The 16,587-nt window shown below is 42.8% G+C and overlaps 1 protein-coding gene across 1 annotated transcript in view; it reads right to left on the bottom strand.

Moving 5' to 3' along the window:
- The window catches only part of LOC124795318 (nematocyst expressed protein 4-like), a 34,542-nt gene extending 18,554 nt beyond the window's left edge, over positions 1 to 15,988 (bottom strand). The window contains exon 1 of the mRNA XM_047259293.1: positions 15,845 to 15,988. Within this exon, the coding sequence (XP_047115249.1) occupies positions 15,845 to 15,878 (34 nt within the window). The 5' untranslated portion in view covers positions 15,879 to 15,988. The remainder of the gene's footprint in view (positions 1 to 15,844) is intronic.
- Between the last annotated feature and the right edge of the window lie 599 nt (positions 15,989 to 16,587).

The following is a 16,587-nucleotide window of genomic DNA, read 5'->3' as shown; positions in this document are numbered from 1 at the left end:
CCTCGGAAGCACGAAAGGGGTCCATCGTTTCCGCGGAATTTGCCGCCATTTCAGCATTCCCAACACCAGCGCCGAGGGCTCTGCAACTGCGTAAGGGAGCTAACGTAACCACAGCGTTGGTTAGGTTGGCTATACGATGCTCTGCTTGTCGGGGGAAGCGAGCTGCGTCGAGGGCTCCTCGTCCACAGAAGTGACGAGGGACGCCATGATCGCCCAGTTGCGACTAGCTGACCGCCTTGAACGGAGATGGTCAATTGCGGCGGTTGTGAGTTCGGGACCAGCCACCATCTTTGCGTCAGTGAGCAGGCTTTGTGCACAGTTTGCCGCCACGGGCAGCTCCGCTCTTGAGCTTGCAGACAGTTAAATTCATCTCAGAGTTCACATTCAGCAGCGTTCGTAGTTGTGTTGCTAATCATTCAGTACACAGCAGACTGGGCGCTATTTAAGATGATTCCGGGCTAGTAGTTTCAAGTGGTTGAATTGCCCCGTGCGAGCTTATTTTACCGTTCATATTAATGAACAATTTTCTCGATGCTTTCTCTCCTCACACTCCATCTTAGCTCAAGGTCTGGACCGTTTTAATTTAGTACTTTTGACTTTAGTGAATGTTTGCATTTTATATTCTTGTCCTGCACCAGGAAGAAATAGGATCTGGTTTCATAAATGTACAATTGTGCTATCAGGCTATCGCACCAATTTATGTTTATTGGAGGAACAATAAAGTAGATTGTACCAGAACAGTCACATTTTCCTTTGTTCGAGGCCTCAATCTATTGTCCTACCGAATATGTTAATTACCCATCAACTGAATCGCTGCTATAAGAGAGTTAGTTCGATGACAGCAACAGTCAGGACAGCAGCCGACAGGTAGGTGAATGACAAACCTCATCACTTGCAGGGAAACAAAGAAATCGTCCCACAAGTAACTATTTTACCACATCTCTGCAACTTCACCTTCACTAGTATCCACACCATCGTTTACAACAGCCAACAACCGATACAATTGCCCTAAAATAGTGCATACACTCTTTGGAAACGAATATATCTTTCACTCTGAAGCGTAAAGTTTACGATTGTAGTGGGGCATAAAACAGGACAGTTTGTACTTAATTTTGTATGTAAATTACCACTGGAAATCTAATGATGGTAATTAACCACTGCATAACTTATAAATTATGACTTCCTTTGAATAAAATATCGAGTAGTAAACTTTACGATGGTTTAGTAGGAATGTAACATCCCCCCCCCCCCCCTTTAGCGTTCTAAGGTTAATTAAAGCTTATGTAAATGAAAAGTTTTGGATGTCAGATACATTAAAATGTAACGTAACGTAGTATACGCTCAAAAAGACCACATTCCACCGTAGTCCATCGTCGACAATGACTAAGAACAGAACGACGTACCAAGTGTATTGCTTGTAATAGAATAGCAACGCAGACTTGCCCAGTTTTCCATGGAAGATAAACAGTATTTGTGGTTTTGTGGCGTAGATTGTATTCTCGTCAGTACTGCGAAGTTAGGAGTGTAAAGGATTTAAATGCAGTGAGCGGACTTCGCCCTATCGATCTCGAAGGGCACTGGCTTGGTTGCGGAGTATCTTAGCGAGTGGCTGCTTTTGCAGAGTCGAGCGCGGGACACGGTGTTGCTATGTTGTGTTGTGGATAGCTCTACATTGGAAAGACATTACTATGGAAGTTCAAGTGTTGCTACAAGTGCTATTACAGTGAAGTAATGAGATACGGATTCAGAGAAAAGTGCCGCCAGATAACGTATTTGAGAATCCGCCCGTTTGCGTGTCGTATCGTACAACATCAGCCGCGCGGGATTAGCCGAACGGTCTAGGGTGCTGCAGTCACGGACTGTACGGCTGATCCCGGCGGAGGTTTGAGTCCTCCCTCGGGCATGGGTGTGTGTTTGTTTGCCCTTAGGATAATTTAGGTTAAATAGTGTGTAAGCTTAGGGACTGATGACCTTAGCAGTTAAGTCCCATAAGATTTCACACACATTTGAACATTTTTTGTTAATGTTACATACATGCATTTCGGTAGCAATATATCTTCGACTAATACTTGAATATTTTTTGTAAGTCTGAGAGCCTTATTGTGTTTCTTTAATGCGAGAGACAAAAAAATTCACAGAAAAGTTGCATCATTCGTCAGAGTTTTGTTTAGTTACATACTCACAAAGAAGTAAGGTTATGGCTCAAATGGCTCTGAGCACTATGGGACTCAACTGCTGAGGTCATTAGTCCCCTAGAACTTAGAACTAGTTAAACCTAACTAACCTAAGGACATCACAAACATCCATGCCCGAGGCAGGATTCGAACCTGCGACCGTAGCGGTCTTGCGGTTCCAGACTGCAGCGCCTTTAACCGCACGGCCACTTTGGCCGGCTGCAATAAGTAGCAGTGCATAATTAAAAAAGTGAATTTATTTTAAAGTCTCAGCTGAAAGATAGAAATACTTTTTGAAATACTTGTACTGCAGCGAACAGCCAACGTCGTCTCACGTGATAAGCTCGAAATTTCTAGACGTACAGAACACTTACGAAAGCGGAAGAATAATTACGTCGATAAGGGACAGCACGGACAGGTTCGCAAACAGGCGCCTTGGAAACACGCTAAAGGGGAAGTGGAGGTGCGCAGTAAAACAGGCGCATTTCTGGCGTTCTGAGTAGACGTGGAGGACAGCGCCTGATAAAAATGGGTTGTCACAATGGCAAAGACAACTGAAGGCCTACTAAGCAAGCAGTACTGCGTGCTGATAGCCGGCATTGTCAGGCAACAAGGAAGGCAACGTTGGCGACGACAGCTGCATTGCAATGCCTGCAGCTATGTACACGTAGAAATTAATGCGGTTTGAATTTGTACGATTGGTTTAATGAGAAAGTAGATACGCCGAATATCATACTGTGAAAAAAGCGACCTTTACAGGTTTGGCCAAGGCATAACTACGACTTTGCAGATCAATAAATGTAAAATCTCGCGCGCAAATACTCTAAGAGATCCATTAACGTTTGATTACGCTATTGGTGAAAAATCACTGCCAGCAGTAACAACCGGAAAATTTCTTGGAGCTACCTCCTGGAGCAATCTAAAGCGGAACGAACACACTAAATTAATTGCAGGAAGAGCAGAAGGCGGCTGAGTTTCACTGGGAGAATTTTAAGAAAATCCAGTTAATCTACAAAAGCAGTGGCATATTCTTGAAAGTCTCTTCGGGTTTGCTGCCGGATTCTAAAATCAACTTGACTCAATATTTCGGCGATCCAGCTAGTCGACACCTTCAGGAAAATGCTGTTTCTGTTGGTGAGTCCCGCTGAGAACTGACGCCAGGCTGCAAATCAACGTCCTATATAAGGCACTTGTCAGTACACGGCGCATGCGCCACACATCACGGTTGCTGCCCTCCAAGACAGGGAGGTGGCGCCGCCCTTAGTGGAACACTGCTGGCAACGATATATCGCACTCAGGGCAGCACCGAAGAACGTTCAGTTTTGATGCGAGGTAATAGAGGATTCCATGTCTTGCTAAGAGGAAACCCATTGTCTCTGTTGACTAAATTATCCGCCAACCTAATTTCAGTCGCCTCTTTATAGACACTGTTCCAAAAACCGGAAATGTTAGCAACTACCACAGTTTCATCAAATTTTATACTGTGTCCCTCATTTAAGCAGTGTTCTGCTACTGCCTATTTTTCTGGCTGTTGTAGCCTCGTATGACGGCGATGTTCCACACATCTGTCATGCACTGTGCGAATCGAATGGCCAACGTAAGCTTTCCCACACTGACACGGAATTTTGTACACACCGAGTTTTCTAAGCCCCAAATCATCTTTCACAGAGCCGAGTAATGTCCTAATCTTAGAAGGTGGACGGAACACACTCTTAGTGTTAAAATTCCTTAAAATTCTTCCAATCTTAAACGATATGCCTCTAGCATAAGGAAGAAAGGCCACTGATCTATGCTCCTCTTCATGCACCTCCAGAGATGGTCAAAACTCCATAGCCCGACGAATCTGTTTCTGCTGGCGCGTGCTTAGTATACAAGGTAGCCGACTGGCGCTTCAAGACGCACCTATCGACGCCTTATACTGCGTCCAGGGATAGCGGATCATCCGCTGAGTCACAACGTGGACGAAAGTGTGTGTTGAGTGATCGTGACGGTCGGTCACTGAAGAGGACCGTGACGAAAAATAAGAGGACAACAGCTGCAAAAATTGCTGGAGAACTCCATGTCGCACTCTCGAGCAGTGTCAGCACCCGAACAACACGAAAGGAGATCCGCAAGCGGCTGGAGTGAGCTAGAATTCCAAAACCACGCGTCAGTAGAGTTGCAAAAGTATCGTAGGCTACTGTAGACGGACATAAGTAAGTGTAGACTAGGTAGTTTTTCTTGTACCTCTGGTCAGTTAAGAACATAACTACCGTATCTGTGTGTTATCTGTGTTGCATACCTAATAGGCGTTGCCCCTTTTCGATTGCTTTGTTTGCGTATGCTATCAGTCTAGGTTTCCCCAGAAATTGGAAGCTGTCAACCGTCAGGAAACTGAAATAGCATATATAAAGGGCTGGCCTTGTAACCTACGGAACATTTCTGCTCTACATAGTTATCCTCCTATCTGTTACTTAAAAATAAACAGTATTTATAACAAAATTAAAATTGTCTAATTGTGGTTTTATTTGGAAGCTGTTGATTTGGAACTTGAAAGAGAGGGGCGTTGTAGTAATAAAAAAATACAGATTTATCATATAGTGACAGAACATGCAATTTACTAAAAAAAGGTAAAATAAAAGGAGACACAAAACAAAAACACATCAAACAACAATTCAGTACTTGATTGAGATCATATAAAACGTGTTCTGTTGTTCTTAAACAACTTCCACACTTTCCAATAATAACAGGAAACTATTGCCTTTGATAATGATGAAGAACGTTGCACTGAGTACAAAATAACAACAAAAAATTATATCGAATTTTTTCTTTGTGCATATTAACTATACTTGCATCAAAATTAATTGCTTTGGTTACATAAAAGACCAGAAGTAACGCAAGCAACAAATTTTTATTACTTACAAAATGCAGTTTATATTTTTTAAGGATATAAAATACACAGTGGTCTAACACTGAACAGTACGGGGTTCTAATCGTGTGCAAAACAAGCAAACAAGTAAAAAACAAAGAGAAATCGACGGCTTCCAGTTTCTCTAACACCAATTCATTTATGTTTGTTTTCCAACCAATGCTACCAATACTACCGGAAATCCTACCATTTACCATGTCGTTTATGTACTTTACCAAAACTACCGAACTGTGCTTTCGGTAGAGCGCGACTATACTCATCAGTTCAAAGTGGTTCAAATGGGTCTGAGCACTATACGACTTAACTTCTGAGGTCATCAGTCCCCTAGAACTTAGAACTTCTTAAACCTAACTAACCTAAGGACATCACACACATCCATGCCCGAGGCAGGATTCGAACCTGCGACCGTAGCGTATACTCATCAGTGATGCAAATGGCGGTAACAGTAAAACGTGATATTGAAGTCATAAAATGTGGACTATGGAGCATTAGTAGAAAGCCATTTGATCGGATGAGTCTTGTTTTATGGTGTTTCCAACCTCTGCCGGAGTTTACTTCTTGCTGCGAAGAGTGAAACATAGTGGGGATTCAGTGGCGATTTGGCCAGGCGTATCACGGTATTCCATGGGCCCCCTGCAAGATCCCACTACTGTCAAGGATTATGTAACCACTTCGGTTGGTCAGGTCGTCCAGTGGCACGTTGTTTGTTCTTCCTTATTCACACAGCTCGCATCGTAGAGAACCGGTTTCATGAACACAAGGATGAATTGTCCAATCTCTTCTGGCCATCACAGTCTCCAAATCTCGATACTATTGAGCCTTTGTGGTCTAATTTGGAGAGAACGGTGGGTGATCGCTATCGACTTCCATAATCGTTGCCTGAACTTGTCACTATTTTGCAGGAAGAATGGTATAAGACTACCTTAAACATCAAACAGGGTCCGTATTTATCCATTCCGAGATGAGGGGAAGTAGTCTTGCATGTCAACGGTTTTCTTTTGCTACCCTGTTTTAGGCATGCTAATGTGTTGCCTTCTTCGTGTTACGATATTTTTATTCACCCCCCCAGTTAATATAGAACCGTAGTTCTTCAGATACGCTACGCACGCCACCTTACGGTGCGTGTAAAAGGCACGTCAAGAAAAATCTCTCCATTAAAAAAATGTTCTTAAGAATAAAGTTGTTCTGGAAGTGTAATCCTAAAGATTATAATGTTCTACACGCGCATCTATTGGATCATTAATTTAAAATTTCCTTATCTCATCGAGATAAATAGCGCAGCAGTTATTACAGTTTCGTTAGTAAGGGCGATCATCGAGATTTACGTATCCCATGTTTTTGCTAAATCGATCAGTGCAAAGAAGGCAAAGGTGAAGAGCACAAATCTGATATTTCCCCATAATTCCCCACTCCCAAGCCTGTTCTCCACGTACAATTACCCAGTCGTTGGCAGAACCATAAATTCCAATCTTCCTTCTTCGCTTTTTATTTGATGATGATGATGATTAGGTCCCACACTCCGAGGAGCGTAGTGGACGATGCGGGAAAGCCGCAGCGCCGTACTAGGCAAGGTCCTAGCGGAGGTCGTTTGCCATTGCCTTCCTCCGACCGTAATGAGGATGAATGATGATGATGAATACGACACGACGACACCACTCAGTCATCTCGAGGGAGGCAGGGAAAATCTCTGACCCCGCCGGGAATCGTACCCGGGACCCCGTGCGCGGGAAGCGAGAACGCTACAGCAAGACCACGAGATGCGGTTTTTTATTTACTGCCCGGTAATTGGCAACAAAGTCATTATAAAGCTCTTGAATATGCGCTCCCCATATTTTGTCAAACGTTTGAGAGGAGCGGAAACAACATTCCCTAGAAATTATACAGCAGAGTTCTGTCCGAATTTTTGTAGCTAAACGAAGAGTGCACAATGGGCAAAGGGGTATCAAATTGACCAGCGTGAGATCTAGATTTGCAAAGACAGTTTTAGTTGGCTGAAAGTAGTCGGGGTAATAAGACGTAATTAGCGATTCATAGAAAAATTTTTGCCCGAATTTTCATAGCCAAACAAAGAGTTGTACAGCGACAAATGGAGCATCGCATTTATCAGCATGAGACATAGTTTTCAAAAAAAGATTTAATTGCTTGAAAGTAATGAGAGTAAGTAAGAAAAATTGACTTTTCATTTTAAGAAAAACTGAAATATTTGACGAACAGCTGCTGCTAGCTATGTACATGAAGTGTCAAGGCTTAGCTGTTCCGCACATTAATAGTTGCATTGGTATGATACTTTTTTAAAAATTAGCAGAACCTGTAGTCTAGGGGTAGGGTCATTGACTAGTATTCAGAACAAAATGAGTCCTGAGTTTGAGTCCAGCTACTGATTGAATCTGAATACAAATCATCAGCACTGGCGGCCGAAGACTTCCGCCATACAAACTCTTCATCGCTCTGCCAACGGCCTTGACAAAGAGGGAGGAGGAGCGGACAGAGGATTGCGGCAATTCTTGCCCTTGTGATGGGAAACTGATCCTAAAAGGTGGAAGAACAAGCAATGATCAACGGAATTAGGCTGCGGAAGGCAATGGAAACCACTGCATTAAGAACACACAGTGTCTATCGATAGAGCAGTCTTCTCACTTTGGTGCCGCCCCACAAGAATTCCTCTACAGTGCCAACCTTCCATCTTAGAGCAACACTTGCAACTGAAGTCCTCAATTATTTGCTGCATGTATTCTAGTCATTCCAGGCTCTGTACTCCTCTACAGTTTTTACCATCTACAGCAGCCTTTAGCACCATGGAAGTTATTCCCTGATGTCCTATCATCCTGTCCATTTTCTTGTCAGTGTTTTCCATGTATGTTTGTTTCCTCGTCGATTCTGCGTAGAACCATCTCGATCCTTACCTTATCAGCAGACTTAATGTTCAAGATTATTTTGTAGCACCACATTTCAAATGCTTCGATTCTCTTCTGCTCCGTTTTTCCCACAGTTCATGTCTCACTACCATACGGTTCTGTACTCTAAACGCACATTCTCAGAAATTTCTTCCCCCTCGTAAGGCCTATGTTTGACACTAGTAGACTTGAATTTGCCAGGAATGTCCTTATCGCTAGAGCTGCTCTGAAACATTGAATAAAGAACGAAACGGTAACATTCTATTTCGGAACGTGGGATGTCAGAAGTTTGAGAATTGTAGGGAAGCTAGAAAATCTGAAGAGGGAAATGCTAAGGCTGAAACAAGATATAGTGGGGGGGAGAGTAAAGTGAACTGGCAAGATGATAACGGTTTCTGATTATAAGAATACGGTGTAATATTAACAGTAGCAGAAAACACTGTAATGGGAGCAGGATTCGTTATAAATAGGGAAGTAGCGCAGAAAGTGAGTTACTGTCAAAAGTTCAGTTATACGGTTGTTCTCATCGGATTCTACAGCAAACCAAAGCCGACAGCTATAATTCAGATACAAATACCGACGTTGGAAACATAAGATGAGGAGATGGAGACAGTATACTAAGATATTGTAATTCGTGATGTAAAAGGAAGATGAAAATTTAATAGTCGTAGAGGATCGAACGCGGGTGTAAGGGAAGGGACAGAAGAAAGGTTTACTGGGAAATATGGGCTTGATAGTAGGAGTGAGAGAAGAGAAAGGCTAATTGTGTTCTGCAATAAATTTCAGTTAGTAATAGTGAATACTCTTTTCAGGAATCACAAGATGAGGACGTACACTTGGAGAAGACCCGGGAATACTGAAAGATTCCAATTGGATTACATCATGGTCAGACACAGACTCCACATTAAAACCCTTATAAGATCACAAGTACATTATCGTACGAACAGTAATGAATTTGATGCGTGAAAACGCTGTGAGAAACGTACTTGACGACGGAAGCGGTTAGTGTAGGGGTCATCGCATAGTGAAAAACATACAGTAACGAGAGTTGGTAAAATAAAAGTCTTCACAAAATGTAAAAGGGGGAAACGTACACGTATGACAAATAACGTACATTAGAATTCTGAGGAATGAACAATCGCAAAGGCTACCGGCAGCTGTATGAAGATTTTATGTACAGCATAGGTTTGAAGCCTTCTGAAAATTGTCTGCAAGCAAGATGCAGCTGGTTATTCAGTAAATTTCGGTCCCTCAGCTGTAGATGTACATAGATCCAGTTCTTCCCGAACATCCAACTTGCGCTCTTTGACTTCTCTGGACAAAATGACTGTGTCTTCTTACATTATTTACCATCTTCTATTGAAAAATTACAACTGTAATGTTTCCTTTTCTACAGACAACAGTTTAAAGAAAAACTAGATACAGGAGAAAATACTGGCGATTGGTTTTCAAACTCAGGTGTCTCTGAATTGGTCTCTAATGACTTCCCATGATATTATATCGGTCAAACAGGCAAATCTATGTGGACAAGATATAAAGAGTATCTGTTAGGAAAGAAAGGCATGAATGTACAAAAATCTACGTTTTCTGAACACTTACTGATTGCTAACCATACCCAGAAAAATTTGGAAAACAGTTATTTTGTACAGAGAAGTCAAAAAGCGCAAGTAGTATCTCCGGGAAGAAGTAGAGATCTTTAATCATCTACAGCTCAGGGACGGAAATGTACTGAGTGACGAGCTGCATCTTGTTTGCAGGCAATATTTTATCGGCTTCAAACCTATACCGTGCTTAAAATCTTCGTACGGTTGTTGGTAGCCTTTGCCAGTCGTCCGTTCCTCAAAGTTCTAATACACACCGAACAGCCAAAACATTACGACCACTGCCCAACGCGACGTTGGACGCCACCTGGTGGCGTTGCAGACACGTGATGAGGTAAGTGGAGCAGACACGGACGAGGGATCATCCCGCAAAGAGATGGTCTGCAAATGGAGCAACCCGCTGAGATAAGCGATTCTGACAAAGGGCTGGTTATTTTTACGCAGAGCCTATGAAAGAATATCTCGAAAATGGAGAAGCTGATCGAATGTCCACTCGCTACTATCATGAGCATCTACGCAAACTGGTAGAAGGACAGTGAAACTAACATTAGGCGCTAAATGGTAGGACGTCCACCACTTTCGTAGAACGTGGGTTCGAAGGCTTTTCTGCTCTGTAAAGTGGGATAGATGGTGATCTGTGGCCTCTGTGCTGAAAAGCGCAATGCCGGTGCACGCACGTTTAGGAGCACACCGTTCATCTTACGTTGTTGAACGTGAAGCTCCGCAGCAGACCACCTCTTCGAGTCCGCATGTTGACCCAACGACATCGTCAGTTACGATTGCAGCGGGCACGGGACCATCGGGATTCGGCCGTCGATCAGTGGAAACGTGTCAGCTCTTCGGGTGAATCACACTTTGGCTACACTAGCTCAGTGGTCGTCCCCACAGAGGCCGCCATCGAGGTAAACGGCGGCTCGAAAGTCGAAACGCGCAGCGCTTGACTGCCGCAGATCAGTGGGGGCAGTATTATGCTGTGGGAGATTTTCTCCTGCATCTGCATGGGATGTGTGGTAGTAATCGAAGAAACGCTGACAGCTGCGATCCGCCTACATCCCTTCATGCCTGATGTCTTCTCCGACAGTGATGTCACTGGGCTGTTATTTATGCAAATTATATGACCTGTGCGTAGACATTTAATGCCACAAACCTGCACAAACGCTGGCCGGAGTGGCCGTGCGGTTCTGGGCACTACAGTCTGGAACCGAGCGACCGCTAGGTTTAATTAGTTCTAAGTTCTAGGGGACTGATGACCTCAGCAGTTGAGTCCCATAGTGCTCAGAGCCATTTTGAGCCTGCACAAACCTACCAACAAACTGTTGCATCCGTGATACGCAGAATCAGTGACGTGTATCGTTGTGAAGAAGCACAAACAAACTATTAAGCAGGTGATCATAACGTTTTGGGTCATCGGTGTACATTATTTGTGCATACGTGATCGTTTCTCCCCGTTTTATGTTTTGTGAAAACATTGATTTTACCCACTCTCGTTACTATATATTTTGCGCTGCACGATGACACATGCACTAATCTCTTTTATAGTCACGTACGTTTATCACAGAGTGTTTACGCCTTAACTTTATTCCTGCTCGTACGATTGTGTATTTGTCATATAATAAGGATTTTAATTTCAGTTAGCATGTTTTACTTTACAGTAGTGTCCTTTGGCATTCTAAATTTCTCACTGTTCTCTCAATTCCCTCCTCAGCCCCCACCCTCCTCCTCTCCCGATGCATTTCGTCTTATTGCCCATTTATGCTGTAAGCGTACTTCAATCTCGGAGCATGCGCCACCTGCCTGGTTTTCCTGGTCTTCACGCTCTCCGTTGTCTGTCTGTCGGCGTGCAGCTCGTTACATGATCTGACATTTAATTTGACGGGTTTTAATTCTCGATTTTAACTATTCTTACTTGACAAGCCCCGATCATAGGGGCCAGCTTATTTAATAGGGTGTTAAATCTTGTGCGCTGACAGGATATTTCCATTTCACATATATCAGATCGCTTCATTATTTGTTGTTTTTCTAATGAGAAATTTTACTAGGTACTAGTTTTATTCCTTTGATTATGTTTCATGGTATATGTGACATCCCCCTTGTGTGGATCTAGTCTCTGTATAACGGGTAGTTTTGACACATACACTATGTGATAAAAAGTACCCGGCCAGCCCCAAAAATATAAGTTTTTCATATTAGGTGCATTGTGCTGCCACCTACTGCCAGGTACTCCATATCAGCGATCTCAGAAATCATTAGAAATAGTGATAGAGCAGAATGGGGCGCTCCGGGGAACTCACGGACTTCGGAAGCGGTCAGATGATTGGGTGTCACTTGTGTCATATGTCTGTACGCCAGATTTACGCTGTACTACAGATACCTAGCTCCACTGTTTCCGATGTGATAGTCAACTGCAAACGTGAAGAGACACGTACAACACAAAAGCGTACAGACCGACCTTGTCTATAGACTGACAGAGACCGCCGATAGTTGAAGGTGGTCGTAATGTTGAATAGGCAGACATCTATCCAGACCATCACACAGGAATTCCAAACTTCATCAGCATCCACTGCAAGTACTATGACAGTTAGACGGGAGGTGAGAAAACTTGAATTTCATGGTCGAGCGGCTGCTCATAAGTTACACATCACGCCGGTAAATGCCAAATGACGCCTCCCTTGGTGTAAGGAGTGTAAGCATTGGACTATTGAACAGTGGAAAAGCGTTGTGTGGAGTGACGAATCACGGTGCACAATGTGACAATCCGGTGGCAGAGTGTGGGTATGACGATTGCCCGGTGAACGTCATCTGCCAGGACGTGTAGTGCCAACAGTAAAATTCGGAGGTGCTGGTGTTATGGTGTGGCCGTGTTTTTCATCGAGGGGGCGTGCACCTCTTGTTGTTTTGCTTGGTACTGTGACAGCACAACCCTACATTGATGTTTTAAGCACCTTCTCGCTTTCCACTGTAGCGGAGTTGGTTCAAATGGCTCTAAGCACTGTGGGACTTAACATCTGAGGTCAGCAGTCCCCTAGACTTAGAAGTACTTAAACCTAACTAACCTAAGGACATCACGCACATCCATGCCCGAGGCAGGATTCGAATCTGCCATCGTAGCAGCAGCGCGATTCCGAACTGAAGCGCCTAGCGGAGTTGTTACACGACAATAACATCCCTTTAATGGACTTGCCTGCACAGAGTCCTGACCTGAATCGTGTAGAAAACCTTTGGGATGTTTTGGAACGCCTACTTAATGCCAGGACTCACCGACCGACATCGATACCTCTCCTCAGTGCAGCACTTCGTGAAGAATGGGCTACCATTCCCCAAGAAACCTTCAGCACTTGATTGAACGATTGCCTGCCAGAGTGAAAGCTGTCATCAAGGCTTAGGGTGTGGCAGCACCATATTGAATACCAGCATTACCGACGGGGGGCCACCACGAACTTGTAAGTCACTTTCAGCCAGGTGTTCGGATGCTTTTGATCACATTGTGCATGTCTCCGGGTTTGGAGCTATTGCTATTACGTTGCTATTACATGTATTTCTGAAGAATTAGAGTTTACATCCGTCGAAACCGTGGTCAAAGGTTGAATAAAACCACCTTTTGTTGCAACTGGGTGGCTGCTTTGGATTCACTCTTGGATAAGAAAAATCTACTAAATGTGGTACTTTATTAAGTGTTTCCAGTTTTTCGCTGTAATTTTACGCGTATGTAGGTGCGCTGTTCGTTAGCCTGAAATTAGTGTAAGGTAGGGTGAAGTTGTTTCCGAAGCCGGCCGGAGTGGCCGAGCGGTTCTAGACGCTACAGCCTGGAACCGCGCGACCTCTTCGGTCTCAGGTTCGAATCCTGCCTCGGGCATGGACGTGTGTGATGTCCTTAGGTTAGTTAGATTCAAGAAGTTCTAAGTTCTAGGGGACTGATGACATCAGATGTTAAGTCCCATAGTGCTCATAGCCATTTGAACCCTTATTATTAAATAATTCTTTTATCTTTTATTTTATATTACTGTGTATTTTATTAACTCACTATTCTAACCAATGCATAGACTATTTGACTGCAGGTTCACAGCTACAGGTCATTATCTGCAGCGAATTAGTTGCGGGGCATGAAAGCAAACGTGCCCAGCTCGACCCTATGACTACACCGAGCTGTTCTTTTTAAACAGAGCCGTGCATAGCTCCAGCAGCTAAAGTAAGGGAAACCACAAGTAAAGATTTCGCTGGTTTGGCCGTATCGGTCGCTGGTTTGAAGTGCAATTACACTAGAAGGAACCTTTAGGTACAGTCGCATCGCAAACATGACACTTGCTTACAGAAAGATAAAATAGTCCTTAACTACGAGCATTGTGACACTTGAAGATCTCTCGTAGGGATTGCTTGTACAAATGTCTTCATATTTTTGTTCATTTATAAAAGCGCTCCGATTTGACAATGTCAAATGGCTCCTATGACACGGAATTTTTCATGAGACAGTTGCTTTTGTTCGTGTACCTACCTCCTCCAATTGTCCCGGTACCAGAATCTGTTTCGTGTTAAGGGGTCCAAGAAGGGGAATCTTTCCATCGGCAACACAATCACATAACCCGATAATCGTATTTTCGGTGAACGTTTATTGAAGGCAAAACACAGATTCCGATGTGGCCGGGATAAGTTTACTAAGAACGCAAATGATGGTTTGAATGTCGCTGTCCGTATGACTTGAAAAATTAAACTAGCTGGCACGGGTAGAAGGGAGGGATGGAGGGGGGGGGGGGGAGGGGGGAAGAGAGGAAGCGTTTCGAGCGTCATGTGGAATCCGAGTAACTTTGCGTCACAATATTTCCCACGTCATGGTCGTGTTGGCAGAGTTGAGATCCTCCTTACTTGCTACAAAAACTACCGTCGCCTGCCATGAATCTAACCTAGAGTGTCTGGATTTCTGAGATTATTTTTTGCTTTTTGAAAACCTACCCTCCTAACTGTGGTACAAATCTTTCAGTTCATTGTGAATTGTATGTATAACAGTTTCCTTATTGTTATATCTAATAATGCCAATAATGGAGATATTTATTTGTACAGTATCGCTTAACAATGTGTATACGTTTAAGGGTCACAATTACTTAGAAAGACACAGAACTCTTTAATACGGGCAGCCACAGCCATTGAACTTCAAAGTGAATAGAAGAAAAATGATAGCATAATAGATGTCATTGGTGATTTCTTTAGTCTCACAATCGGTTTTGGTGCATTAAAACAGCATTCTCAGATGAACTACGCAAGAAGCAAACGATACAGTGTAATATATAGGATTAAAATACCAGAAGAATCATTAAAACTGATATCTTACTATCTTAAATGTTTGACATTGTTAGACGTCGTTCACTTGATATAGTCAGCCTGCCAAAAAAAATTTTAACGTGACAATAACTGTGTCAGTACGTTGCAAATTCAATTTACTGTATTTCATTTCACAGTTTCCACAAAGACGCGCTTATCGGCTGTTGCCAAATCAGACTTTTCTTTTCATTCATTGTGCTTATATGTGGTTTTTTCTCGTAGTGCGCCACCACGCTATTCCCCTCGGTGTCCCGTTTTATTTATTTTGACGAAAGTTCCTCTTCAGGGATTTGATTTTTGACTAGAATACGGGGGGCGTGTTGGTTGTCTGATGTGACACTGTTGTAAGTACATTTTAAATTTTGAGTTTTTCTGCTTGTTTAAATACTTTACGAAAGTCTAAAAAAGAAAGTTTTTCTTAAAAATTCTAGGGAAAATTAACTTTATTTAATTTTTAAAAGATTCTTATAGTATTATCATATGTATTACATGGGATCACCATGGAAATCACGGAACTTCTCAGTTATAGTTGCTTTACTGTTCATTCTACTTTCATTCATTGTAATTAGAAGGAATATGAAATGACAATATGTAATTAAACGAAAAACAAATGAGAACGCATTAAGTTGCTTATCTTGTGGATTTCTCTCGATGCCAACGGTTTGCGGCTACCTCGACATGTCTGCGACTTTGGCCTGCCCCGAATAGAAAAAAAAAAACGCACTTTAGCCATCCGTTCATTTCCCGAAAATGTTGTCCCTACGTATAGTTGTATTCTGTTATATGAGTAGCTCTCGGGTTAATGTGTGGCTTGATAAGTCTCGAGCCATCACGTCCCTGTACGGGTTACACACATAATACATTTTATTCTACTTATCTAACATGAATCCTTTAAGATTTACATGTAACTACTAGGTGTATGACGATAATTTATTTAACGTGCAACTGAAATCTTACCCAGTAGGCTCAGCAAGTAGAAGACGTTGGCCATGGTGGTGTGACCGCTTCAACAGCACTGCGCTTCTAATATGCCTTCTTCGTGGGAACCCTCGCCGCTTCTGGAAACGGCGATAGTGTTATCGTGTCCCACCTACGCTGCGAGACCGCTTTTCTGCGGGGCGTGCAGTTGTACAACCAGGTACGTTGTAGGTGACGTTAGTTCTGCCGCAGGATACGATCTCACACTCCAAATAAAGTCGTACTTCCTCATCGTTGCTGGAATGGTACGCCATCTTGACGCCAACGTAGTTAGCTGTTTTGTGGGGGGTCAGGCTACAAGTAAACGGAAACAATATTTCAGACACCACTCACAATTAAATAACAAAGTTCAATAAACATTTATTTTAAAAAGTTGCTTTACACATTACTTATAATGAAATTATCTGGATCTTGATTGAAAACCTTTTCCAAAATAATACATAATGAAATTCGCAACAAGAATATTTAAACAGGTGTTACCCCAGCCGCAGTAACAGGGTCACGCAACAGGACCCACAGGCACGGGTAGACGGGTTACAAGAGACTAAAAATTAAGATTACGTTTCAGATAGAAACAAAGCCTCAACAAATTTTCCCCTTTTTTTATACCAGAAGGCTAAACCGCTTTAAAATCTTAAGCCATGGCACAGTCGTAATATTTCGGTAAACATGAAAAAAATTGGATACTGAGCATTGCTATATATAAAGAGACAGAAATAATT

The sequence above is a fragment of the Schistocerca piceifrons genome, chromosome 1 (assembly GCF_021461385.2).
Source record: "Schistocerca piceifrons isolate TAMUIC-IGC-003096 chromosome 1, iqSchPice1.1, whole genome shotgun sequence".
NCBI classification, from domain to species: Eukaryota; Metazoa; Arthropoda; class Insecta; order Orthoptera; family Acrididae; genus Schistocerca; species Schistocerca piceifrons.
Note: the sequence above shows the minus strand (reverse complement) of the source record. Positions and strands in the feature narration are given on the sequence as shown.